This window comes from Colletotrichum siamense (assembly GCF_013390195.1).
Source record: "Colletotrichum siamense strain Cg363 chromosome Unknown KSG_Cg363_contig10, whole genome shotgun sequence".
Lineage (NCBI taxonomy): Eukaryota > Fungi > Ascomycota > Sordariomycetes > Glomerellales > Glomerellaceae > Colletotrichum > Colletotrichum siamense.
In genome coordinates this window covers 3,960,252-3,984,585 of record NW_023501023.1, presented here as the reverse complement: position 1 = coordinate 3,984,585, position 24,334 = coordinate 3,960,252, and the positions used below count along the sequence as shown (strand labels likewise).

Sequence of the window (24,334 nt, the reverse complement as noted above, 5' to 3'; positions counted from 1 at the left end):
TTGCGTTGAACTGTCCGCTTAAAAAACCCCTCAAAATTAGCTTTAACTTCACACTTAGATAACTCTATGCGTACGTAATGCGCGAGAATAAAAAAGATATTATTATAATTACCTAATCGAGGGCTATCGATTGATATATTTTTTATTTACGCGCATTGCGTACGCATAGAGGTATTAGTAGACGAAGTTTAGGGCGATTTGGTGGTTTTTCGGTAAAAAGCCCCTTTTTTTGCCTTTTTCGGGCTAAAAACTGCGGGGTGGACGCTGTCAACGCAACGGAGTGTAACAATTTGACACTCGTCCCTGTATCTTGATCACCATTTGGGGGCGGTTGTCGGGCGCATTTCCTGCACAGCTAGACGCGCCAGGGTGCATGTCCAGCCTGGATGCTCCCTGCATTGGCCAGACTTGCGACTTAAACGGCAAACCTGCAGCCCTCGTGGGACAGGATGGCCACTCAGCAGGGCTGAAGGACCAGATCCCATGTCGAAACGATCGTCCCAGGCTAGGCAGAGACATTCTCTGGCCTCCTGTTCGACAGCTCCACGAGGGAGAGAGCTCTATCGTGCCCATTTGCGGTTTGCTACTGAGCGGAAAAGCAGCGGTATCCATCATGGCCGGGCACTCGACGAAGCATACTACTACGAAGTAAAGTACCATTCTAATCTTACTATGACAGTCAGTCACCTGTTAAGTGGTCGATTCCCGCTCATTTCAACCCTCTCCGACCCAAACCATGTCATATTCCACTACAAGGAATGCAATTCATCATTCCAAAGTCCCGAAATCAGGAATCCACGCCAAAGTAGACTGGAAGCTCAAAACTCAACACGCATCACGGCATCCTGAACGATACCATTCGTAAACGTACCAAGCCACAAAACAAACCTCTAGCGTCAGCCCCCCGTAGCCTCAACCTCGTGATTGCCCGCCTCGGACTACCAACTCGGACTTCTCAGCAGCGCGCTGAACCACCACAGCCTCGCCTCATGGACCTTGCGGCCACGCAAACGCAAAGCCACTTACGCCGGCTAGCGGCCAACGACAAGAGCCGCGCTTCCGCTCCACCGGCAAGACATACAATTAGCGAGCCTCAGACTGTTTCCACGTCGACAGGCCAGCAAATGACGGACCCTGACAGTACTCCGCAGGCGTCTCTGCAGCTTCCTGCTCCATCTTCGGGCCGCAAGGGGTCTAAGAAGGTTCGGACTGGATGCGTCACGTGCAAGTTGAGTCCGACCTCTCCCCTCCTGTCCTTGTGGCACCTTGCAATCGCTTGCATACTGACGCGTTTGCAGAATTCGGAAGGTGAAATGCGACGAGACCAAGCCTGCATGTCTCCGCTGTACCAAAACGGGGAGGAACTGCGACGGCTATCTCCCTCAAAAGGCGGCCAGCAGCAATGATGATGCTGGAAGTCCAGGCTCAGAAGTTGCTCGCCTGAATCCTCCCATATCACCTTTCGCCGACTGGGCTGGTGGAAGCCGGGAACAACGCGCCTTTGACTTCTACCGCAACTTCTCTGCGCCGGCCATCTTCAGCGACGGATCCGGTGGTTCGACCCTGTGGAAGCAGCTTGTCCCGCACTTCTGCCATGCTGAGCCAAGCATCCGTCATGCTGTCCTAGCCATCAGCAGTCTCCACGAGTCTCTGTCACAGGAGAAGTCTGCCGACGCGGGAGACACCATATCATCCCCGAAGTGGGCCGGCGTGCTCTCGAACACCTTCGCATCAGAGCAATACGGCAAGGCACTCAAGCATCTACAAGAATGGAAGCCATCCGAGTCCGCAGGGGTCACGGTCCCGCTTCTAGCATGTCTCCTCTTCATCTGCATCGAGTTCATGCTTGGTGATGAGAGAGCGTCGCAGGTGCACATCAACCAGGGTCGGCTAATTCTGGCGCAGCTTGATTCGTCAATAGCTGGAAGCGACGTCAGTGTCATCAAAAAGCACTTTGTACCCATTTACAGCCGGCTAAGTCTTGCTTCGTTTTTGTTTGGGAGCAATCCCGCTGAGATACCCTCGAACCTGCGCTCTAGCTCCGCTACCAACTTGTACTTCGCGTCAGTCGACGAGGCAGAAGTCGCGCTGTACGAACTCATTGACGATGGACTCCGTTTCAGCAACATGGCTAAAGGGATAGTGTACTCCCGCCCAACAGATGACCCACAACTTCAGACTCTCCAGCAACAGCAAGGAGAGATTCTGGCGAAGTTCAACAAGTGGCATGTTGCGTTCACAGTGATCTCAGCAGTGGAAGATGCGAAGAGGGCCGGGAAGCTCTGCTTGCTGTACTACCATACAGCCAAAATATGGATCAGCACCGCCATGTCCCCCCTTGAGACGGCGTATGACGACCATATTGCTTCCTTTGCCGCCATTATTCATATTTCTGCCGAGCTCGTGCACTCTTCAAAGAAATATGTCAGGGATCCCTCCAAAGCAGCCATGTCGACACCCAAATTCGTCTTCGATACAGAGGTCATACCCCCGCTGTACTACACCATCACCAAATGCCGCCACCCCATGTTGCGACGAGCAGCCGCCGATCTCCTAAAGCAGGAAGCTGTAACGAAACGAAGAGAGAACCTGTGGGATGCGCACATGTCGGCCGAGATAGGCAAGCGGATTATTGCGATCGAAGAGGATGCCGTTCGCCGCGACGCACCTGACTTGGGAACTATGAATTGGGACGCGATCTCATGGACGGGGTCCGAGGAGGTCGCAAATCTCCAAGCGCCGGCGGCCGGCTTTCCCAGCGATACATCAGTGCCCTGTACGCAGCGCCCGTGGATTTCGAGAGAAACGAACCACATGCTCAATGAGCAATACGAAGCAGTGACCGACATTGCTCGGAGCAGGCAGACGACGCCAGGGTCGGTGTCCGCGGGATCATCCACAGGTTCGTTGAGTAGCAATACCAGCTGGGGATCGATACAACTCGAAGCACCGTTCAACTTGCCCGAGTTTGCTAGAGTCAAAAACGTGTTGATTGATAATGAGACGGCCCATGGGAGTTGGTTGACTTTGTTCATGGACCCAGAGGAAGCAGGTGCCCAGAGTTGGAAAGTCACAAAGGAGTTTGTAAGGGCTTGAGGCGGTGCTTAATCGCGAGTCAACCAGCTTCATCGATCTTCATGTCTAGCAGCTATTCTTGCAAAGCAGCAAACTGGCGTTCGTAGAGTTGGCATATTATGATTGATCTTCCGATCTTTCTCGAGTAGGAAAATCGCTGGCCTTTTGCTGAAATTAATATGAGTGTAGTGTTAATAACCAGAGGATCTAGAGAATTTGTGGTATGGTATTTGCTGAGTACACATTTATTGCTTTCCTGGACTCATGATTACTATTCGTGCGATCCATCTCCAGATTGAGGTTTGCCCGGAGACCAGGTAACATGCTTGTCCTTCCAGTACCCCTGCTGATACCAAGTCCATCCCAAGCATCTGTACTTCACTTCGACGAAATCCATGGATGCGTATCCTAGGTCGACGAAGGCGTATCGTCGGTCGAGCTTCCATGCACAATCAATCGACTCTTCAAGTCCTCGACAGCTTGTACTACAGTCCAATCCGTGGCACACAACCTCAAAACGACGGCCTGATGACTCCCCGACTCTTAGTATCGAGCCTTTCTGAGAAGGATCAGATTCCTCTCTTTTCTTCATATGCTCCAGAATCAGACCCGGCTCAATGCACGATGAATATTTCAGTCGACTGAATGGTGGATTTTCCAGTCGAGGCCAGGTTTGGCCTGGCTGAATGAATGGTGAAGGCTGCAGTCGAACCAGGCGGACCGTAGGTATCTCCTTGAACATATGAGCTAATTCGCAAATGTTCTCTGAGATTTCCGGACCACCCCAGGTACGCGTGTGTATGATCATGACTTGCTGAAGTTGACGAAAACGCTGCTTGAGCGAATTTGGTAGCCCAGATTTCCAGAGAGGGAAGTAATAATTCGCATGCACCTCTATGTCCAAGCTCCTGATATATGGCAACATCACCGTAGCGCATCCCACGGATCGGGAAAGCCCTGATGGGTCCAGGTGGAACGATGGGCGATTCAGTGTTCCGATATCTTTCCTGTAGAATTGATCAGAGGGCCCCAAGTTGAAGGCGAGGACAATTGTGTTTCGGCGACCAATGAATTCCAGAGCCTCTTCTCGCATTTGTCGGCATATCTCAAAGAAGGGCAATTGGACGGCGTCGTGATGCGAATACCTCGCTACCAAGCGAAGTCTGCTAGGAAGCATATCGCTTGCTTCATGAATCAAGTCGCGTATCTCGTGCGGAAGGCCTAGGAATGAGCATCGTGGATGATAAGCTGTGAGATGCTCCTTTGTTACGCTCTCCATCTCAGTGTTGTCAATGAACGCTGGCGAGTCTGTCAAAACCTCAAGGAAAATCGTCTCGTATAGTTTGCTGCGTATAAATCTTCTGTTGATTTTGCTTAATGTGTTGGCGAGGAGTGTGGTTGTGGGTGTTTCATTCGCGGACGGATTGAGATTGCCTAGAATCAGGCAACTTGCCAAGGAGAACGAAAACTTTGATCAAAGCTGATTTCTAGGAGTGCAAACTTAGATTGTAGTGTATTGAGAGACATATATGTGCCCATGTTCGTTGGCCACCGCTTTGGGTTGGCTGGCAGGTGACATGAACCCAAACCCCGCCCCCCTTCAAAAGCTCCAGATCAGGCTTGGTGAGTGTTGGATGCAAGGACATAGCACGCAAGCAAAGCATGATAGTGATGAAAAATTACGAAACTCGATTTTCTGTCTACCATGACGCCATGCCATGACCCAAGTAAACAGGTTGAGGCCGCGCGCGACCCAGAACTACCAGAAAGCCACTTGTCCCCCGACCCTGATTTGGTATACATTTTGACGAAAGCAAATGAAGCAAGAAGCCTAGCATACATGCCAGGAAAATGTACTCACACATGGAACTGAAAATACCGCAAACGCCAACGCGGTCTTCAACCAAACCCATTTTCAGAACCCTGAACTACCAGCTCTTCTCCCGCTGACTTTGGTGACCCGTAAACCATCCACACATCGTCTTGACCGGCCTACCAGAAGCTGCACCATCCTATGTAATGCTGACAAAGGTTCTCCAGTTTCGTCGCCTCGGTAATGAGCTTGTTGACCTGGTTAATGACATCAAGCTCCTCATTGGGCTTGAAATCCTTGCCCGTCAACTTCTGTGAGACACGGTCCAGCACTTCGACGGCCCTCGCGTTCTGGATCTCAGTGGGGTCTTGACCGTTGTTACCGTTAACGACACTGCCTTCATGAGCCATCGACGAGTTTGTTCTGGAACGAGAGCGCGCGACCGGTCCTCCGCCAGGCATTCCGGGTTCGGCTGCGAGGAGCTCCGATGGTGCAACGTCGGCTTCAAGGACGGAGGGTCGGCGGGCGCGGCCGCCTTGGGGCCCGGCAAGAGATTGTTCGCGTTCAGATCTGAAGTTGGGTCCCGCTGGGCTTGCAGCATTCGTAAGACGCCAGGTGAGAAGGGGATCGTGGATGAACTGCCATAAACTGTTAGTTAAATACCTCCAAACGAAGCTCACCGAGCTTACCGCCTCCAAGACAGCCATGACGCTGTCCTTGTTGTCTCTCAAGACCCTCATGACATGCTCGCAGGTAATACGGAAGCTTCCCTCGATGTTGCTCACTTCCATGGCGTAGGTGAGCATACGGGTAAGCCGGAAGGGCACCCTCTCGGGATACTTCTCACGCTTCATGGCCACCTCGAAACAGTCACCGAAATCGATGTGGATGATCTTGCCAGTCACGCGGTCCAGCATAAGGTTAGACGGGTGACGATCTCCAAGACCAAGGATATATCCGACCATCGACATGACACCGAGAGACCGAGTGTAGTTGGTACGACGTTCAAGCCATGCTTCAGAACTCTTGCTCTTGAGCCACAGAACACGGTATAAGTCTTGGCCGGTGGTGTTATCAAGCGCATAACCAAAGACCTCAACCTTCTGCATAAGGGTAAGATTGTCGTAGTCGGGAGCCATCTGAAGCATGATGCGATGCTCGATATTAAGGAGGATCTTTCTGCTTTCGCGGTACTCTCGGATGAGGACGTGGAGGGTGTCACTGTTAGGTACCCAACCCAGCAGACCGGAGTTCTGGGAAAGCGGAATCGCCGGGTACCGCTGGATGTTGAGGTGACGCTTGTAGCACTCGGAGTCGTTCGCCAACAAGGTGTTGCACAGACCGAACAACTGCATAACTCGTTCGTCCTGGCGGATATCCTCGTGACCCTTGAGCAGGAAGGCGTAGGACACACCGTCACTGCCACTGATGTTGAGTTTTCGGGGCCGCTGCTTACTGTTAATAACCGTGAAGGTACCCTCAAACTCCATGATGCGGACAATGGGCTGGCCGCTGCGGTAGGTGCCGGGAACTGCCAGGTCCAGGTCCTTGGCGGCAAGCAACTTCGGCGAACAGTAAGGCAACTCGAGCGTAGTAAGCTGGGGTAGCTGTCGCGAGATGCGCCGGAACACCTGATAGTAGAGATCCCAAGCTTGGTTGAGGTCGTTGACATCTCGGCTGGCCTCGTACTGTCTGCACCACTCGCGTGCTTCAGTGAGGTCTCTGCCGAAAGCCTGGGTGAAAGAAATCTCGCGCAGTGTTTCGGGTCCCCGCTCAAGCTGATCGTGGAGAGGCTCGAGAGTGGCAAACATGCCTTCAATGTTGTGGTCGCCAAAGTAAAGTCGCGATGCTTCCTCGAGTCCCTCATGCCATTGCTCATGCCAGAGGACCGCGACCCTGATAAGTTCGTGGCTGACAATGTCGGCTTGAGAAACGAGGTTGGCGCTGTGTTGACGCATACTATCCATAATCTGAGCAGCGGATCGCGATCGACGAGTGTTCTGGGATGACTTCATGGCGACAGTCAAGGGATACACCAGAGCCTGCGGGTGGGCTCTACCAACATCCGCCAAGAGACTATGGATCGACTGTTGCACGCGGCGAGTCGGCTGGTTGATACGGGCGATAAGCTGAGGAATGACCTCCAGCCATGTATCAACACTGACATTCGTGAAGCCTTCGGTGACGGCGGCATTAACGTCGGCACTGGCGCCATGTGTGAACCACAAAGTCAGAAGACGGAGTGTGTCCTGGAGGGAGCTTCCAGCAGACAGCGCTATCGACTTGAAGAAGCCGCGGACAGCCGGAACAACGTGCTCGATGACCATATGATCAGTCCTTTCGCCTCTAGTTGAAAGAGCCTGAACAATCTCAAAGTTGGCCAGGGCCCATGCGTGCCATGCCTTGTACCACCTCGGGTTATACTTGGTCGCCTGAGAGTACGAGGTGAGAATGTCCTGGACGTGCTCATACTGCCAGTTCTCCTTGTTCAGGGCAATCAGCCACTCGCCTTGGCGGAGGTAGCACTTGGCCAAGAGAACCGTCTGGTCATACAACGCCTTTTGAGTCTGCGGGTTCATGAGACTGGGGTCGATCTGGTGAGGGAAGCCGTAGTCGCTGGTCAAGTCCATGCCGTTGGGTGCCTGGGCAGTGAGGTGGGCCTTTGTCGCCTCATAGCGATGCGCTGAATCGTTAGTAAACTTGCGCAGGCAGTAGAGAGTCCTCTCGGAAATTCCTGATGTGCGGAAAGCAGGTTGCTGGCCGACCTCCCACTCGTACTTGAGCATGGCGTAGATGATCTGCGAAGGGATGTTCCGGGGCAGGCCGACATTGGGCTGCTGCGGTCGCTCGTTCCAGTAGGGAATCAGCGTCTCCAGAGGAGCCTCTACGCCAATGAGCTGCTTGAGAGACTTCTCGGCGAGTCCCATGCGACCAGACTTGCGACAAAGATTGGCGAATTTGATCCACATGTGCATGTTCTCCGCGGGGGTAATAACCAACGCACGAAGGCGAAGCATCCTTTGCCAGACCTCGACATTGCGTTGACAGCCCTTGAGTCTCGTCTCCCATGTGCGGCGCATGGTCGCCTTCTTCTTCTCGTCTGTTTGCTTGTACACAATGAGCTCCTCGAGTTCGGCCAGCATCTGCACTCTGACGACGACTTGGTATGCGCGGTTGTACGATTCGCTGACGAGGGCACTCAATTCGGTATCCAGACCTTCGCGCGCTTGCTGCACGCAATTCAGAGCTTCCCTAAACTGGTTGCGGTGCAGCGCAAGAATGGCGCCGAAGAAGGATCTGTCTGTCGAGTAGCGCTTCATGGACTGTAAGTAGCTGTCCATTGAATCCCACTTTCCGAGACCCCATGCCGCAGCGGTAGCCAGAGGAGCGATCAGGCGCTGAACGTCGGGAGAAGAATTGGCCCAGGTGTTGCTGGCAAGGCCTGCCAGAGCCTCCCACTCGCCAAGGGCGTGTAGACAACGCATCTTGCCCATGATGATATCGACGGGCACAGGCTTGTCTTCGGGAACCTCCATCTCTCGTTTCGTGTAGAACGCGAGCGCCTCTTCCCATCTCTCCAGCTTCTCGAACCATGTCTCTCTAAGTTGGATACCCTCCTTGTAAAGCTGGGCTTTGCGGAGAATACCAATGGCTGCATCAGATTGCTGAAGTTGGTTGTTGATCACAATAAGAGCCTCAACCGCACCACTGCTCTGGTCCTGCAAGAACTCCAACTCTTTGTAGTGGAGGGCCTTGGCATATGCGTGGCAACGAGCGGCTTCCCGACCGAGCACTCTAATGTCGATGGGCAGAGCCTTGTCGTCGTGTTCCATAAACTCGGCGAGGTTGAGCAGCAGACCGAGCAGATCGGGAGGCACATTCTCGGACTTGATGGCACTCTCAATGTTCTGAATCAGTTCGTCCTGGAATTGCTCGTAGAGCTCACTCCAGCAAGAGACAAAGGCGGAGTTGAACAGTTCTCGCGCGAGCGGGAGATATGAGCTGGCAAGGGCGGCGCAGGCGCGGAGAGCGTGATTGGGCGACTCGGTGAGCAAGGTCGTGGAGAATCTACGAAGCCATTCCTGCCAATCCTCCTTGGTTGACTTGCCCTTCGTATCCCACGCCTGCTTGAGATGGATCGCATTCATCTCCAACTTCTTTGCGCCAAGGTCAGCAAATGCCGCCTGGTCGTCGATTCGGTCGACGAAACGGTCGCCTGCGCCAAGGTCCTGAGGAAGCACCTCGCCCTTTTGCAGCTTGTTCACGAGCAACTCGTAGTTCTGGTGCTGGATCTGATGTAGCGCCAACACCTTGTTGACGGTTCCCATAAAGTGGAGGTAGTCCTTGCCGAGCTGCTGAATAAGACAGCACAGGGTGTCCAAAGCAGCGACGCGAAGGGTCATGTCTCCGCTAGCCAGAATGCGTGTAAGAGGATGAATGATCTTGGCCGCATAGTCGTTGAGGTTGACCTGATATGTGATCTTGCCAATGGTCTCAATGGCCTGCTTCCGGAGCGCGGGTGGCTGGCCTTGCTTCTCAAAAGTCCTGACAATAACAGGAATGATCAAATGCATGTACTCCTCGGCACTGGATCCAAAGACCAAGAATGCATGCAGGACCTTCTCGGAGGGAAGGCGTCTTGTCGTTGCATCCTTCTCAAGAACCCCCAGCATGAGCGGCAACAGACCAGCTAGGTAGATCTTGAACTCGCCTTCTAGAGAGCGCGAGATGGCTTCGACCAGGCTCATGATCGTTGACTGCAGAGTGCTAGTCGTATGCCAGAACTCTTGGCAAATTTCGACAATCTCGGGCAGGAAGTTGCGGATGTGCTGTCGAACGATGGAGACCAACGTGGCGAGCTGACTGAAGTAGGAATCAAGTCGGTTCTTGTCAGCAGCCCGAATCACACCGAGGAAGGCGGGGATGATTCGGTCGAGGAAAGATACACACTCCAAGCCTAGAGTGCGGAAAATGTTCATGATCGCCTCGATGACGGACGCATGATGGCTGGACAAAGAGTTGTCCTTGAGAATCTGGAGCAGCGCGTTGATGACCACAGTTGGGAAGTACTCCTTGCTGGATGGCGTGAGACCTGTCATCATAAGAGAGATATCCGTCATCTGTGTGCTCTCGACCCGGCGCTGTGCATCGGGCCGCCGCTGTTCGACCTGCTGGTATTTGTAGGGGTCCAAGGCACCCAGGATACCCATTAGTTTAATGGTCTCCTGCCGAAGAGGACCGCGCTGGCCCTCGGTGCGTATTATGCTTTGCAGCAGTTCCAGAAGCTGGGGATACTCGAGATAGGGTTCAATGACGTATCCGGAGTTGCTGGCCAGCTGACCAAGGGCGTGAAGTGCGGCCTCTCGTTTGTTATTCGAGCTCTGGTCTTGCAGCGCCGCAATGATGAGGGGCATCAAGCGGTCCTTGTATGGAAGAACCTCCTCGCCACCGACAGTGGCAAGCTCGCCGATAGCTCTCAGAATGGTTGCCGCGACAGAAGCGCTCGCGTCGTTGGCTTTCGGCAGAAGAACGGACATCATTGGGTCGACGTAAGGCTTGACCAGTCCCTGGGCATTCTGTACCAACAGGCTGAGTAGCTTTGCGCTTTCCTCCTTGTTCCTTGCAACGTCGGAAAACTCAAGCTCAGTGAGGAGCTGGATAAGGGTCTTGCGGAGGGAGGGGATGACGTATGCTGGGTTGTATCTAGCAAGGCGACCAATGATAGAAATCGCAACCTCGCGGATAGCAAAGACCTCATCGTTGAGAGCAAAGAACAACGTGCGGATGTTCTCTGCCTTGGCCAGGTGTCTGTCGAAACGCTCGTCAAGGGCGGCAAGAACGGTCCGTCTGATATTCGGCTCGGGATCCGATACGCCCACGGTAAGCAGTCGCTCAATGACATCGCCAACAACCTGGAGAGCGTGGTAACTGGTCTGGTTGACGATGGGGTCGCGCACGTAAAGCTGGCAGCAGGTGAGAGCTGCGGCCTCTCTCGTCTCCGGATCCTCATCTTCGACGTACTTGACAGCGACGTCACGCACAAACTCATTCAGCACATGGCCGGTAAAGTCGAAGCTGCCGAGAGTGTTGAGGGCAAGTTTGACCTCCGCCTTGCGATGCTCGTAGGCCAAAGGATCCTTGGAGTCCTTAGGAACAGCGGGCACGGCTGTGAGGGTGTTGGGATGAGGAGCGCCTAGGGGCTTGAAGGGCTCTCCGCACAAGACCATGCTGAGCATGTCCAGCAATCGGTTTTGAATGGTGTCCTTGGCGGGAGGGATGTAGAAGGCCATGTCGACGAGAGCCTGGGTCAGCTTTGGCGTCAGGTCGCACTCGAAAATGGGATCGAGCAGAGCTTCCATGTACTTGCTCAGCGTTTGGCCAACGGCAACGGCTAGTCGACTGATGCACTCGAAAACCGCGTCGACGGGACCGCGCTTGCGAGCTGCCAGACTGAGACCTTCTCTGACGTGGGTCATAACTCCGTCAAGGTAAGGCGCAATGGCGCTCTTCACTGAGTTCGCGATGTTACCGATAGCCAGGAAGGCGTCATTGCGCTCCTTGTCCTTCTTCAGCATGCCGGACAGGTAAACCATGAACTTGTGGAGGTAGCTGCGGTCGAACTCTGCGGGAGAGTAGCTGGCCAGGTCGGGGATGAGGAGGACGACGGTCTTGCGGATGGTGACGTCGCGATGGTCCTTGTAACGGAGAACGATTTCGCAGGCTTCGGGGTAGTGGTCCTGCATGAACATGCCGCCCTGCTCAAGCAGCTCCTTGAGCATGAGGAGCGAGGCGTGGATGTACTCGACGGAGCCGTGCTGCAGCCCGCGCATAAGTTCGGCGTAAGCCTTCTCCATCCATGTCTGTTTCAGCTCCTGGTCGCGCTCCCTAATGATGCGGAAGCAGGCGGCGACGGTCTCAGCGGACGTGGCGCGAATAAGATGGCGGTTGTCTCTCAAGCTGTTCCAGATGAGGTCCAAGACCAGACCGACGTAGTTGTACATGAGTGTGGGCGCCTGTCTCGCCAATTCGCGCAACACGAGGGCGGCGCTGTAGCGACGCTCCTCGACTCGTTCGCTCTGGAGCCACTCGAGGGCCATCTGGGTTTCGGACTCGACCAGTTCGCTTATCATAGAACCGCCTGGTCGGCACATCTTGCCCAGGGCGATGGCGGCGGCTTGCATGGGGTTGATGTCCTTGCCGCGCAGGATAGTTTTGAGGTTTTGGTTGAAGCGGGCGAACATCTTGGTCGACTGCTCGGAGACTTCGACGTCGACAAGGGCATCGAGGGCGTAGACGCCGCCCAGGCGCTCGGAGGAATCATTGCCGTGGGAGATGAGTTGTGTAATTTTGTTGTTCACGGAACCGTAAATCATGTTGAACTGTTCGATGGGGAGGTCTGGAGGAGGCGGAGGGTCAGCCAAGCTGTACATGATGGCGAATTTGGCGCTTCCGCAGAGCGATGGAGAGGGAGTTGTGGTGTTGAGGGGAAACTTGGGACAGCTTACCTCGATGGCAGACCAGCACCAGGTCTCTGAGCTGGAGAGCCGCCCGCTTTCGAACATCGTCAGAGGTCCTTGGGAGATGTCAGTTGCTGCGGGTGGCATAGTCAAGCTCCTTGTCGCATGCACATAGCGGGGGAAGCAACAGAGGCAGGAGCGGAAGGGGGAGGGTGGACAAACCGTGATCTGAGGTCTCTGACAATATTGTCGAGTCGCTCGAGAGCGATCTGCTGTTGGGTCGCCATGGCTCACTGGCTGGCGCACCCGAGCGTTCGAGGATCAGAATGGGAGAAACATCGACTACAGGTCGGAGATATGGATTGCTGGTCGTTCGAAGAGGAGGGGGGTCGCAAGTGAGGAACTAGATAGTGGTGGTGGTGGTGGTGATCGTGGGAGGAGTGGGCGCGCTGTTGGACGCGAAAGAAAGGGCTGCAGCTGGTGCAGCAGTCAGCAGTTCGTTCACTGCTTGCTGTGGGGTGTAGAAAGAATAAAAACAACAAGGTGTGAATGGCTGCACAGAAAGAAAGGCCAAGTGACGAAGGTGCCCTGCTGAATGGGGGACGAGGCTGAAGGTTGCGGTTGTTTGAGCCAGGACCAGACCAAGACGGGAACCTGAGCCAGTGGAGGTGCAGTCCAGTCAGGTCAGTCTGCAGTGACGGAAAGTGCGACACTGGAACGCTGGAGTGGAGGGTCAACCGTGCTTGCCTCCCCCCCAAAAAGGTGGTGCACCTGGAGGACCCACTGTGCCGTTGCTGCCAATTCCTAAAACCCACCCTGCCGAGGCGCATTGCTGACCTGAGCTACCCCAGCTTCAATTGGATCCTAAGGTCGAGGTGCCCGAGCCGTCTTACATAATACTCTGTCGACCGATAAGATAAGCATTCAGCAAGCAGTCGCGACTCGACGTCGCAACTTTCTGATCGTGTCACGGAGACAGATCCAATACTCTCCACTCATTTTAGGAATTTCAGTCATCCCGCGCAGGCTATGAACCTTGTGATCTGACCAATTCGTACGCATCAACAGCGGCAGTACCATCAGTGGAGACTACGAACAAGCCCAACGCAAGCGATCATGGGTAACGATGGAGGATCAATTCCTAAGCGCCGCGAGCTCGTCAAGGAGGCTGCGCGGGCCCTCACCGTCAGCGAACTAAAGGCCAACGCCCTCGAGTCCCTCGGCCACGCCTGGGCCAACGACCCTCTCTCCAACGAGCCCCTCGATAAAGAGAATGTCGTATCCGATTGGCGCGGCCGCCTCTACAACTACGAGACCATCCTGCAGGGCCTCATGCCCTCTGATGACGCTGCCGCCACACCCAATCCCGACTCTCCAGAGCTCACGTTTGCCTCCACCGGCATCAAGTCGCTGCGTGACATTGTCAAGCTCAGATTCCACCAATATTCCCCGCCGGGCTCGAAGAAGGCCATCTGGGCGTGTCCCATCTCGTCGAAGGAGCTGGGTCCCTCTGTCAAGGCCGTTTATCTCGTGCCGTGCGGCCATGTTTTCGCCGAGGTTGCTATCAAGGAGATTGGAGAGTCGACATCAACATGCCCCGAGTGCAGCGAACCCTTCGAGGCCAAGAACGTCGTCCCTATACTACCCACGGAGGAGACGGACCTGAAGAGGCTTACGGAGAGGATGGACGACCTCATCGCTGCCGGGTTGACCCACGGCTTGAAAAAGGAAAAGAAGGATAAGAAGGAAAAGAGCAAGAAGAAGCGCAAGGCCGAGGATGCCGACGCCAAGGATGATGGTGAGGTACCCGAGAAGCGGAGAGCGACAGCTACCACAGACAGCGTCAAGTCGAAAACGAGAAACATCAACAACCCCATGGCTGCCTCGTTGACAGCCAAAGTCATGGCTGAACAGGAGGAGCTGAGCAAGCGAAGAAAATTGGCGGCAAAGGCCTAGGTGGACAAAAGATGACACTGTTGATCTAAACTCGTAAAATACTCTCAAATGATACCCCCGATACCGTGCGACATCCTTCAATGGAGTGAACGGGACCCTATCCCTTCCCTGGTCCTCGTGCCTACCTCTACATGCCAATCTTTTTCGGGACTTTGCTCGTCACCTCATATCTCTCACATACATCGTCCTAGTCAGTCATTTCGTGCAGACGCATATCAACATGTGGCAAGGGCTCTACAATCAGATGACTGATCAACGTTTTGATGATTCCTAATGCAGACCTCTACGTCTAAGTCACCCTGACGCCAAGCTAAGCAATCCAGATGCTGTTCTTTGTACATGCAATCCCCCATTTTCACCCCTCTTACAGTTCGTCCTTGGACTTGGGCTCAGGGGGCTCAAGCAGGTCGTCGCAGGCAGCAGGCGTGCCCACCTCCATCTTGTAGACGCACTTCTCCGACTCGGACACCTTCCACAGCTCCTCTGTCTCGCTGCAAGCCAGCCAGACGTCGGTGCGTCTCTGGGGTCCGTTCCAGCAGCCCTGACCGTTCTCGAAGCGCATGACCATGCGGAGACCCTTGCCCAGGCTCTTGCCATCGGTGCGCTCCTCGTCGTCGGCCATCTCCCGGTCGATGCGGACAAAGTTGCCCATGTTGGTGTTGCCGTGGCCCTTCTTGGACTTTTGGTTGGTCTTGTCCATCCAGCAAAGCTCGTACTCGTACTCGCCAGCCTCGGTGCTGACGCACTTTTGGCTCAGAACACGGAAGATGTCGTCGGTGCCGTAGTCCTTCTCGAGATCCTTCTCCTCGTTCTCGAGCTGGCGGCGCTTCTCGTTGAGGTCGTTGTTGGCGGCGTTGAAAGCATCGCGGGCGACGGTGACGAGGCGAGACTCGGAGCCGGCGGGGGTGTTATCAACCATCAAGCCGTTGTCAATGAGCCAGCCACGAATGGCGGTGACCTTGTCGCGGACAAACTCGCGGGCGGGAGCAGGCAGGTAGGCCTCAAAGTTGTAGACTGGTTTGGTTAGCTGCGTTCCATAATTGTTCGCTCAAGGGTACGTACGGATGTCAGTGTCGGAGCCTTCAGCCTCCTCGAACTCCTTCCAGTTGATGCCAGAGCTCTCATTGTCCTCGACCAGGACCTCCCTGATGTCAGCCTCGAGATCGTCCGACTTGGTCTCGGTGACGGAGTTGGCAGAGTAGTCCTCGAATCCCTTGACGGCGCGCTTAACGCCCTCGTCGTTGAAGTTGGGATTGTACTCTTCCTTGAATCTCCTCAGGATGCCCTCAAGCTCGCCGACCTTGTTGCGGAGGTCGTCACGCTGGGCAACGACGTCTTCGAGGGTCTCGCGGAGCTCAGCGACGCGGCTCTTGGCCAGGTTAACGAGAGTGCCAAGCTTTCCACCAGAGCCCTCGCCCTTGACGACCTTGCCCCGCTCGGAACGCTCCGTCTCGTGGAGCTTCTGCTCAAGCTCCTCCTTCTTGGTCTCTAGGTTCTTGACCTCCTCCTTCAAGCTGTTGACCTTGACCTCGACACGGCGGCGAAGCTCCCTGGACTCCTTGGCCATCGTCTTGCGTCTCTTACCAGCCTTGTCGATGGCCGCCTTCCTCTCAGCCTCGACGCGGCGGAACTCCTTGCCGATCTCGTTGCACTTGTTCGGGCACTTGACGCCTCCGACCTTGCCATACTCCTCAGTGCCATCGCAGCAAATGTCGTAGTCGCAATGGCCGTCATTGACGTACATGAAGGGGACGTAAGCTCCGATGTGGCCCTCATTGGCGCACCAGAATCCCGGGAGGGCAGTGGCCGTGCTGGTTGTGCCTGTCTTGGAGCCGACGAAGGGCTGGGGAGGAGAGAGGGGGTCGAGGTGGGCGCAGGCGGAGGTGCCAGGCTCATCGGAGCCATCTGGACAGTCGCAGGTGTTGTCGTTGATTTGCTTCACGCTCAGCTTGATTTCGGGGTGGGTGATGCAGGTGAAGGAGTCCTTGGACTCGAAGTACTTGGCAACTGGTGGGAAGCATGTTAGTGGGTTCGACAACGGACGATATGACCCCAGAGAGACAAAGAGGCGGCATTGGCGTGGGATCAATGAGCCATGGAAATTTGCCAGTCTTTGTAGAGCTCTGAGAGGTCCAACCGGGGCGGCCTTGGTGACTGAACTCACATTCTGGACCGACACCTCTGGGCAGGTTGTTGGCAGAAACCGGGGCGGCTGCCGACAGGAAGGTGCCAACAAGCACCACGCTGTAGCTTTGACGCATCTTTGGATTCTCAGGGCCTAAAAACCGTCATTCATGCGTAAATTCGGTCTTGTTGTTTCGAGAAACGAAGGAAGGAAATGGTGGTGAAGCTGGCCAGATCCAGTCCAGATGCAAGACTGGAGACGGGAAGAAGGTGTCGGTAAGGTACAGATATGGGATACGCTGTTGCTGTTGTCGTGGAACTTCCAGCTCACCCAAAACGCCGTAGTGGGTTCGAGTCCCCAGCGGCTTACAGGGGGGTCGGAGTTGGCGCCCAGGCGGTGGAAGCTGCTGCAGGGACAGTCACGTGAACAGTGGGTCAGGCCTGGCGCAGATGGGACGTCATTGGACAGCTGTCGCGCAGCAGCAGGTGCAGCTCAGGGAAGGAGCACCGGGCACTGGCAGGCGGGAGGAAGGGACGGTGAGGGAACTTGAGAGGGAAGAGGCAGGCGGTACGTACCTCAAGATACCCCTCCAAATCGCGGGGCAAAATGTTTTTTGCTGTCGACCATCTCGAGTCTCGTCATTGAAGGGTTCCTGTTCCCAGAGCCGTGTCTCTGCCAGCTCGACATCTCCTCCAGACCAAGCGTTTTTCTCGCAAAGGCCGAAACGATGTCTTCATCAACCGCCAACACCCCCGCAGCGCTGAATGCGCTCTCCGACACGGCCATCGCTTTGATGAAGCAGTTGGAGGCCGTTTGCCTCTCCATCAACGCCGGCAAAGATGACTCCCAGGCTGCATCTTCTTCGAGTTCCTCCGTCGACCCTCTCGCCCTCGCAAACGACTCCGCATCTTTGATCAAGGCGCACTCGACCAAGATCTCCGTCCTCATCATCAACGAGCCCTTCACGCCTTCCGCCATCAGCAAAGTCTTGCGCGAGCTTGTCGCCGGCCCTATCCCTGGTATCGCGACCGCCGCCCAGTCATGCGACGCCGATCGCTACACTGCCACCGTTCGCAAGGACTTGTCATGGAAGTGCTACACTGTACTCAAGGAGCTGCGCGGGCTGGTCGAGAAGATCCCCAGGGATGGCAAGATTCTGTCTGATGCCCAAAAGAGTGGCTCTGCCACTTCAACCGGCAAGGGAAGCATGGCGGCCACAGGTGTCATCTGGGCGGCATGCGACGCGGTCATGAACTTTTACAAGGGCGGCATCGGCGGCTGCTTCATCCAGAAGGTTGAAGAGTTCAGGGCAACACTCAAGGATGTTATGGAGGAGCTCAAGGAGTGGGGCGAGGAGGAACCCGAGGATGACGACGACAGCGACGCCGACGAATTCGACCACGATTCCGCGCTGGGCTCCATGATGCCGTCCACGCAGGAACTCATCGACGATATGATGAGCGGATCACAGGCGATCCCTCGAGACGACCCCGACAAGATCCGCGACCGTCTCGAGTCCTGCTTGAAACGACTAAGGCTCACCACGCTCCTCTACCAAGCCATCGTCAAGAGACGCTTCAAGACGTTGCCGTCGCTGCCTGTCGAAAACTCGGACATTCCGATGCGTCTGGATGAGTCCATGCGTATTCTCCGAAAGCTGCCTCACATGTTTGATGAGCTGGCGGGCGCTTTCTACGACCTCTCACCTGACGAGATCGATCGCGTTATGAACCTGTGCTTTGACGAGATTGTTGCCCTCTCGGACCAGCTGAAGGCGCCATGGAGCGGAGACAAGGACGAGTTTTCCGAGTGGGCTGTCAAGTTCCAGGGCGAGATCAAGAAGGGCTGAGTGTTTTTCATCAGCTTGCCCGCAAGCGCGGGCTCAGCTACAGATTCGCACGGGAATTAAGGCAGCGGGCTCACCCACCCGCCACCACCACGCGGTTGTGACTTGCATGCCACACCGCAGACGCCAGTCGTCAAACAAGCTCAGGACTATTTTTCTAGACCATGACTGCAGTCGAGGCCATCATTGGTCATTTGACGCCACTCGTATTGGTGGTCGCGAGGCTGCGCCATCTGAGACATGGTGTGGAGGGGACATCACCTGGGGATGTGGGGGAATCGCGGTCACGGGCAGGCAAAATGTCATCTGCTGCACCGCACACCTGTCGTGCCTTGCCGCTGCCTGGCGAGAGATGGAGAATGTATATATAGATATCCCAGTCAATATGATTGTGGTGAATAGAGGATGTCAACCAAACGCAAGTATGCCAGAAGAACAAATCGCCCACGTCGATGACCAGATCGATGAGCAGGTCATGAAAGGGGAGACGGGCGAGCTTCCCCGAGGGGTGCCCAGTGGAGGAAAGAAGTTGAAGGCCGCAGTATGGACTTTTCCCGCCGTCTCGGGCGTTGCATGCACTGACATGATGTCCAGATTATCGTCGTGACCGTCACTGGGAAGATTGCCCAGATCGCGACCAACATTCTCACCCTGCCATATTACCGCTTCTACCAGCAAAACACTCTGCTGCCCATTCTTTCCATCGCCAAAACCGTCGAGAATGAGGAGACTGATCAGGAGATATCCGCGGAGCTCCAAAGATGGCGGGACCGAAAGCTGAGCGAGTTCCAGCTCGTGCAAGTCGCCGTATGTCCACATCTCACCATCGGTCTCATCACATACTAACAACCTTTAGAGTACCTTGGTGTCGGCGGCCGTGATCGGGACCTTTTCCTGGCCAACTCCCGACGCCCTGCACTGGCTCACCCCGGCCTTCTGGTACGCCAGCATCTCACTCTCGCTCTTCGCCATCCTGCTCGCATCCTCGGAGCAGTTCATCTTCCAGACGATCCACCGCTCCCCGAAGCGGCGCAATATCGACAAGGAGCTCGCGATGATTTTGTACATCCGCCGCAGCAGGTCCGTCGACCCGGTGCACTCGCCTTTGGAGGAAGTCCCGCCGATTCCCCAGATCCGTGCGATCAAGCTGGCTGAAGAGGGGGGCTGGTTTCCAAAGGAGATGCCGCTGGTCGAGATCCGCTGGAACATGATTTTCACCTGGCAGGCGCCCATGATGCTCATGGCGTATTCGGCGCTGTGCTTCCTGGCCGGGCTGACGGTGTATGTCTGCGCGCCGCTGTATGATGGCCAGGGATGGGGCGACGGAGGCAAAGTGAGTGATTTCCTTTTCACGCTTCATGAAAGCTGCTAATAATACATAGGCCGCCGTTCTTTACCTCGTCAGCTTCTTCTTCTGCGGACTCACCTTCATTTGGTGTGCATACTGGGCATACAAGTTTGTCGACTTGGAGGACCCTTAGGCACGTCACTTTCCCTAGATAAGATGCGATCGGATGGCGGCACCATGGATGCCCATGCAAGTCATGCACTAACTCACCGGATGACTCACGCCCGCAGCATTTGAGGTTGGCGACGAGATCTAGATTGAAGCCCATAGACATACATATAGATAGACTTGTCGAGTCGCGCAATAAGATTTCTCTTCCTACACAAATCCCCAAGACCATATTAGCTACTGCCCCAAATCCTGTCGTAAAAACGATGTCCTGCCCCGTGGAAGAGATCGTCAAAACCTATGAAGATGATCCAACAATAGTACAACGCATCGCAACGCGCAAGACTAAACTTCCGCTCGCGATCGAGCCCCCAAACCCGGCTTGGCCCGAACACTTTGAGTTCCTCAAGGCCCGCATAATCGGCGCCATCGGCCCCACGGCCGTGAGCATCTCCCACGTCGGCTCAACCTCCGTCCCGAACCTCCCCGCCAAGGCCGTCATCGATGTTGACCTGGCGATTGCGAATCCGACGGCCGAAGATGAGTACGCTCCTGCACTGGAGGCGGCCGGTTTTCAGTTCCTCTTACGCGAACCCGAATGGCATGAACATCGATTCTTCGCGATGAGTGAGCCGTATTTCTGCAACCTGCATGTCTTCAAAGTCGGAACGGCGGAGATGGAGAGGCACTTGATTATGAAAGAATGGCTCACGACGCACGAAGATGACAAGGAATTGTATGCGCAAGCCAAGGTTGATGCTGCGGGGGTGAGTAACGGGCTGGGTGAGACGGTGATGGAGTACAATTTCCGCAAGGAGAATGTCATTCGGGAGATTCTCGAAAGGGCATTCCGGGCAAAGGGGTACCTTCCCGATATCGAAAAGTGACTTAGAAGTTTTTGAGTTAGCTATTTCGCTTCTTCTCTCAAGCATGATATCCGGGTCGAAATTGCATACCCTCCGAAGTGTACCGGTCAAGCAAGATGCGCAGCACACAACTAGGCATTCATGTCAATGAAATTTGGGGCTTTTATCAAGCCGCTGAAGAAGTCACGCGTTCCAAGCACTGAAAACGATTGAGAAAAGGTGCACCGAACATCGAAAGCGACATCAAGCCACCTCGGCCGAAAATGACCACGCGCACAACGAAGACTCAATTCTTTCTGGGTTTTTCGAGCCCGTCAGCGGCAGAGGGTTCCAAATTTACCGTAGGGGCCCCACTACAGTTGTGGTGGCCCCGCAAACCCCGCACGAATAAATCTTAAGATGAAATGTTGTCGAAAATTCTCAACAAGGACCCATGGCGCAACGGTAGCGCGTTCGACTCCAGCGAGACATCGAAAGGTTATCCGTTCAAATCGGGTTGGGTTCAATACCCTATGTCCATATTTTTGCCGCATCTGTTGATATCGTGATGCTGTTGTGGTGTTTTGATGATGCATCGTGTCCGGACATGATGCTCATGCTGGGACGCCGTTTTTCTGTCGCCGACGTGTCCGGAGCGCACGGTTCGTGTCAAAGTAGGGTCCGTGCCTTCCAAAGTCCAGCTGGGGGCACTTGCGACCATCTGCGAGCTGGAATTATTCAAGGAATATCCGCCGCCCATCATCAGCAGCCGAATTCCTGTACACAACTGGAGAGCGATCCGACGCTACCAATGAACTCTACAACCATGTCTTTGAGCATTCGATCAGTATTCTGTCTGTTCCTTTAACTCAAGCTACGATAAAGACCTCGGTTGTGATGAGGTGTGGTCCACGACGTGACCGACCGACATCGTCACTTATGTACGCGTGCGGGCGAGGAAATGCTCTCGCAGCTGGAACCACAATGCCAACCACGATGATTGCAAGGCAGCCTTGCCCCTCGTGACCTGTCAGACTAGGTTTGATCTCAACGGAGGATAATTCCGATGTTGCCTACTGCACATCTACCGGGTAGCAATCGGCTGTCACGGGAAGTTTATCATCCTGCATCCGCTGCAAGGTTCGGGACGAGAAAGATCGTTGTAAGGCCAGATTCATAAGACGAACACTACTTTGAGTAAAATCGAACGACGCGCCTATTTCCCGTACGTTCCTAAACCTCGAGCCAGTTTGTCCATTCCCTGATAACTCCGAAGTACTAATCGAAAACACAGTATTCCAATGACAAGGCCGAGAAACCCACTACGGATCCAAAGGATTCAGTTGCGCATGATCTCATCTGCAGTTGGAGCAGCTAGAAAGACATCGTCCATGTGGCCATCACGCATTCTTCTTGGTCCCCTTCACCGGCAACGCAGGATAGTCAGGAAGCTCCCACCCCTTGACGTCGTCCGACTGCAGTCTCTGAAACAGCTTGTCGATTTTGAGAGTGCAGACGAGCCAGAGAACAGTATTGAGGACCTTGATTCCGAACGCCGACTTCGGGTACAGCAAATTCGGCCGCCAAGCAATATCCTGTACGGTCTTCATGAATGGTCGCAGGGTTTTGTCATACGCCTCCAGAGCAGCAGGCACTCCTGCTTTCGTGGAATCGCCGGTGCAGTGCTTCGAAATCTCACCGGCCATGACATACGCGCCAACAAACGCCGACGTCGTACCGCTGCCTGTCAATGGACTCGGCCCATAGCCTGCGTCGCCGAGGAGTACGACGCGACCCTTGTACCACTTGTCCATCCTGACTTGGCCGATTTGGAAGTTGTAAAAGTCATCAGACACACCCCCCGCCTCAAGTCCGTCGATAAATCGCGGCGTCTGCCAGCCAGCATCCTTGAAGAGTTCAATCCATAGCCGCTTCTGCATGTCAAGGTCGCGGTTCTTCTGCGACTCCTGAAGAAGCCTGTCGGTTTCCTTGTCTTGTGGCACGAGACCCAAATACACCTGGCTGGTCTCGGGGTTGTCACTCCTCCTCATCATCATCCTCTGCTTCGGCACAACGCAGACCGTCGCGTAATTGTCGTCGGTCTTTTCCCTCGGCACCGTGAACAGCGCCGAGTGCAGCTTGAACGGGACAAAGGGGTCATTTTCTCCGTTGAGCATAAGTCTCCGGGTCTTCGAGCCTTGGCCGTCGGCTCCCACCACCAGATCATACTTGTCGGTGTGACCGTTGCTCAATTTTACCGTGACCGAGTCGGCATCTTGTTCAAACGACGCAATGGAGTTGTCAAAGATGTACTTGACGCCCAGCTCATCTGTGCTCTTGAAGAGAAGGCGAACCAAGTCCCCTCGCATGATTTCGAATTCTGATGTGAAGCTCTGCTTGCCGGTACCGGACTTGTTCGCCTCAAAGGTGGCCACCGTCTTGCCGTTCTGGTCGACAAAGCGAAGGCCTGCCTCGTCGACGCCTTTTGCTCGAATCTCGGGCTCTATGCCCATAAGGCGGATCACGGACACGCCCTGACCGCGGATGTCAATCTGCTGGCCCTGGGCGCGCAGAGACGGGTTTCTTTCGACGACGGTGACATCGTGACCCAGCTTCGCTAGCCAATACGCGAGCGCAGGGCCGCCAATGCCGCCGCCGACGATGAGGACTTTGAGAGCAGATTGTGAAGACATGTGTGATGAATAGTCGTGATGTAATGGGTTGGAGAAGGTTTGAAAATGAGTTTCGAGGCTCTTACCGAGAAGATAAACATTCCCGACCAGGCCAGCTGGGCAGCATCAATATTATACCAATTCAAAAAAAAACAGACGACAGCCTGTCAACATGAACCGGTTCGCGTCGCGGTGCATGCGCGAAAGAATGGTGATGCCATCGGCGCCGTTAGAACAGAGACCCTCGGCGATGCTTGAGGTCCGTTGTCCGAGTCCAATTCGGGCTTTACGAGAGAGGCTGTCGCACTTGGTGACGTCAACAAGCCGGATCCGAATGCCGCCTGGCCAGTAGCACGGCGGGGAATGCCAGCGCTTGGCTGGTAGCCGCATTGACCGCCCTGAGTCAAAGACCGTAGGGTGGCCGGCGTCAGTTTGGGGAAAAGCAATTCGTCGATGAAACACTTCGGAGGGTGATGCCTACGGCTCGGCCTTGAAAAGACCGTCGGCCTTCGGGCGACGGCCGGATGGGTTACTCAGTCTGTCGTGGCCACTTGGTGACTGTGGTACATGTCGGGTGATTGCATTCTTGCCCGATTTCTACTGCCTTAACTGGCGTCTGGAGACTGGGTGAATCTTAGAAACAGAAGAATGCATTATTCTTGATGTATTAGATACACCTGACTAGCCAGACATAAGTTTCAGTCAGAAATGCTTGCGCCAAGCCCCGGGCATTCAATGACAGATTGGTGATATGTGTAGAAAGCAAGTTGCAGCATAACCTATGAAAACTGATTTTCTTATGAATGTGATTTGCTTTGGCGTTTGAAAGTTGTTGGCTTGAATGAGAGAGTTCATCGGTGTAAAGCTCCAAGAGTCTGGATAGCTTCACCCAACTGATGGAAGGATTCAAACAGTAAGATCTCGTCAGGTGCTGTGAGAAGAATCTCCCAGAACATTTTTCTTTGTAATCGTAGGTTTTGAAGCCACTAGGTGGCGACCAGATAGGCTTCTACTGAAGCTTAGAAGCCTACCTTGGACACTTTTCATCGGGAAGGTGCACCTTCCCCTTCCAGAACCCGGAATAGCACT

At 54.7% G+C, this 24,334-nt stretch overlaps 8 protein-coding genes across 8 annotated transcripts; 5 read left to right on the top strand and 3 right to left on the bottom strand.

Annotated features, from left to right (window-relative positions):
• Positions 1-989: 989 nt before the first annotated feature.
• On the top strand, positions 990-3,096 carry atnN-3 (Aspercryptin biosynthesis cluster-specific transcription regulator atnN; the record flags this gene model as incomplete). Its single annotated transcript, XM_036646833.1, has 2 exons — positions 990-1,222; positions 1,299-3,096. 2 exons carry the CDS (start codon positions 990-992, stop codon positions 3,094-3,096), a joined length of 2,031 nt encoding a protein of 676 aa, XP_036488366.1.
• Positions 3,097-5,067: 1,971 nt separating this feature from the next.
• On the bottom strand, positions 5,068-12,632 carry tor2 (Serine/threonine-protein kinase tor2; the record flags this gene model as incomplete). The annotated part of the gene is made up of 4 exons (XM_036646832.1): positions 5,068-5,526; positions 5,578-12,284; positions 12,394-12,461; positions 12,568-12,632. The coding sequence occupies 4 exons, from the start codon at positions 12,630-12,632 to the stop codon at positions 5,068-5,070; spliced, it is 7,299 nt and encodes a 2,432-aa protein (XP_036488359.1).
• Positions 12,633-13,461: 829 nt separating this feature from the next.
• Positions 13,462-14,301, top strand: rtf2 (Replication termination factor 2; the record flags this gene model as incomplete). The annotated part of the gene is made up of 1 exon (XM_036646831.1): positions 13,462-14,301. The coding sequence occupies one exon, from the start codon at positions 13,462-13,464 to the stop codon at positions 14,299-14,301; it is 840 nt and encodes a 279-aa protein (XP_036488361.1).
• A 364-nt stretch (positions 14,302-14,665) lies between these two features.
• CGCS363_v014981 (Glucosidase 2 subunit beta) lies at positions 14,666-16,562 on the bottom strand (the record flags this gene model as incomplete). The annotated part of the gene is made up of 3 exons (XM_036646830.1): positions 14,666-15,315; positions 15,364-16,308; positions 16,466-16,562. The coding sequence occupies 3 exons, from the start codon at positions 16,560-16,562 to the stop codon at positions 14,666-14,668; spliced, it is 1,692 nt and encodes a 563-aa protein (XP_036488363.1).
• A 591-nt stretch (positions 16,563-17,153) lies between these two features.
• On the top strand, positions 17,154-18,275 carry CGCS363_v014980 (Uncharacterized protein; the record flags this gene model as incomplete). Its single annotated transcript, XM_036646829.1, has 1 exon — positions 17,154-18,275. The coding sequence occupies one exon, from the start codon at positions 17,154-17,156 to the stop codon at positions 18,273-18,275; it is 1,122 nt and encodes a 373-aa protein (XP_036488362.1).
• Positions 18,276-18,696: 421 nt separating this feature from the next.
• Positions 18,697-19,753, top strand: CGCS363_v014979 (uncharacterized protein; the record flags this gene model as incomplete). Its single annotated transcript, XM_036646828.1, has 4 exons — positions 18,697-18,813; positions 18,867-19,079; positions 19,129-19,605; positions 19,655-19,753. 4 exons carry the CDS (start codon positions 18,697-18,699, stop codon positions 19,751-19,753), a joined length of 906 nt encoding a protein of 301 aa, XP_036488968.1.
• Positions 19,754-19,994: 241 nt separating this feature from the next.
• On the top strand, positions 19,995-20,615 carry CGCS363_v014978 (UPF0157 protein; the record flags this gene model as incomplete). Its single annotated transcript, XM_036646827.1, has 1 exon — positions 19,995-20,615. One exon carries the CDS (start codon positions 19,995-19,997, stop codon positions 20,613-20,615), a length of 621 nt encoding a protein of 206 aa, XP_036488969.1.
• Positions 20,616-21,973: 1,358 nt separating this feature from the next.
• CGCS363_v014977 (Uncharacterized protein) lies at positions 21,974-23,266 on the bottom strand (the record flags this gene model as incomplete). Its single annotated transcript, XM_036646826.1, has 1 exon — positions 21,974-23,266. The coding sequence occupies one exon, from the start codon at positions 23,264-23,266 to the stop codon at positions 21,974-21,976; it is 1,293 nt and encodes a 430-aa protein (XP_036488972.1).
• Between the last annotated feature and the right edge of the window lie 1,068 nt (positions 23,267-24,334).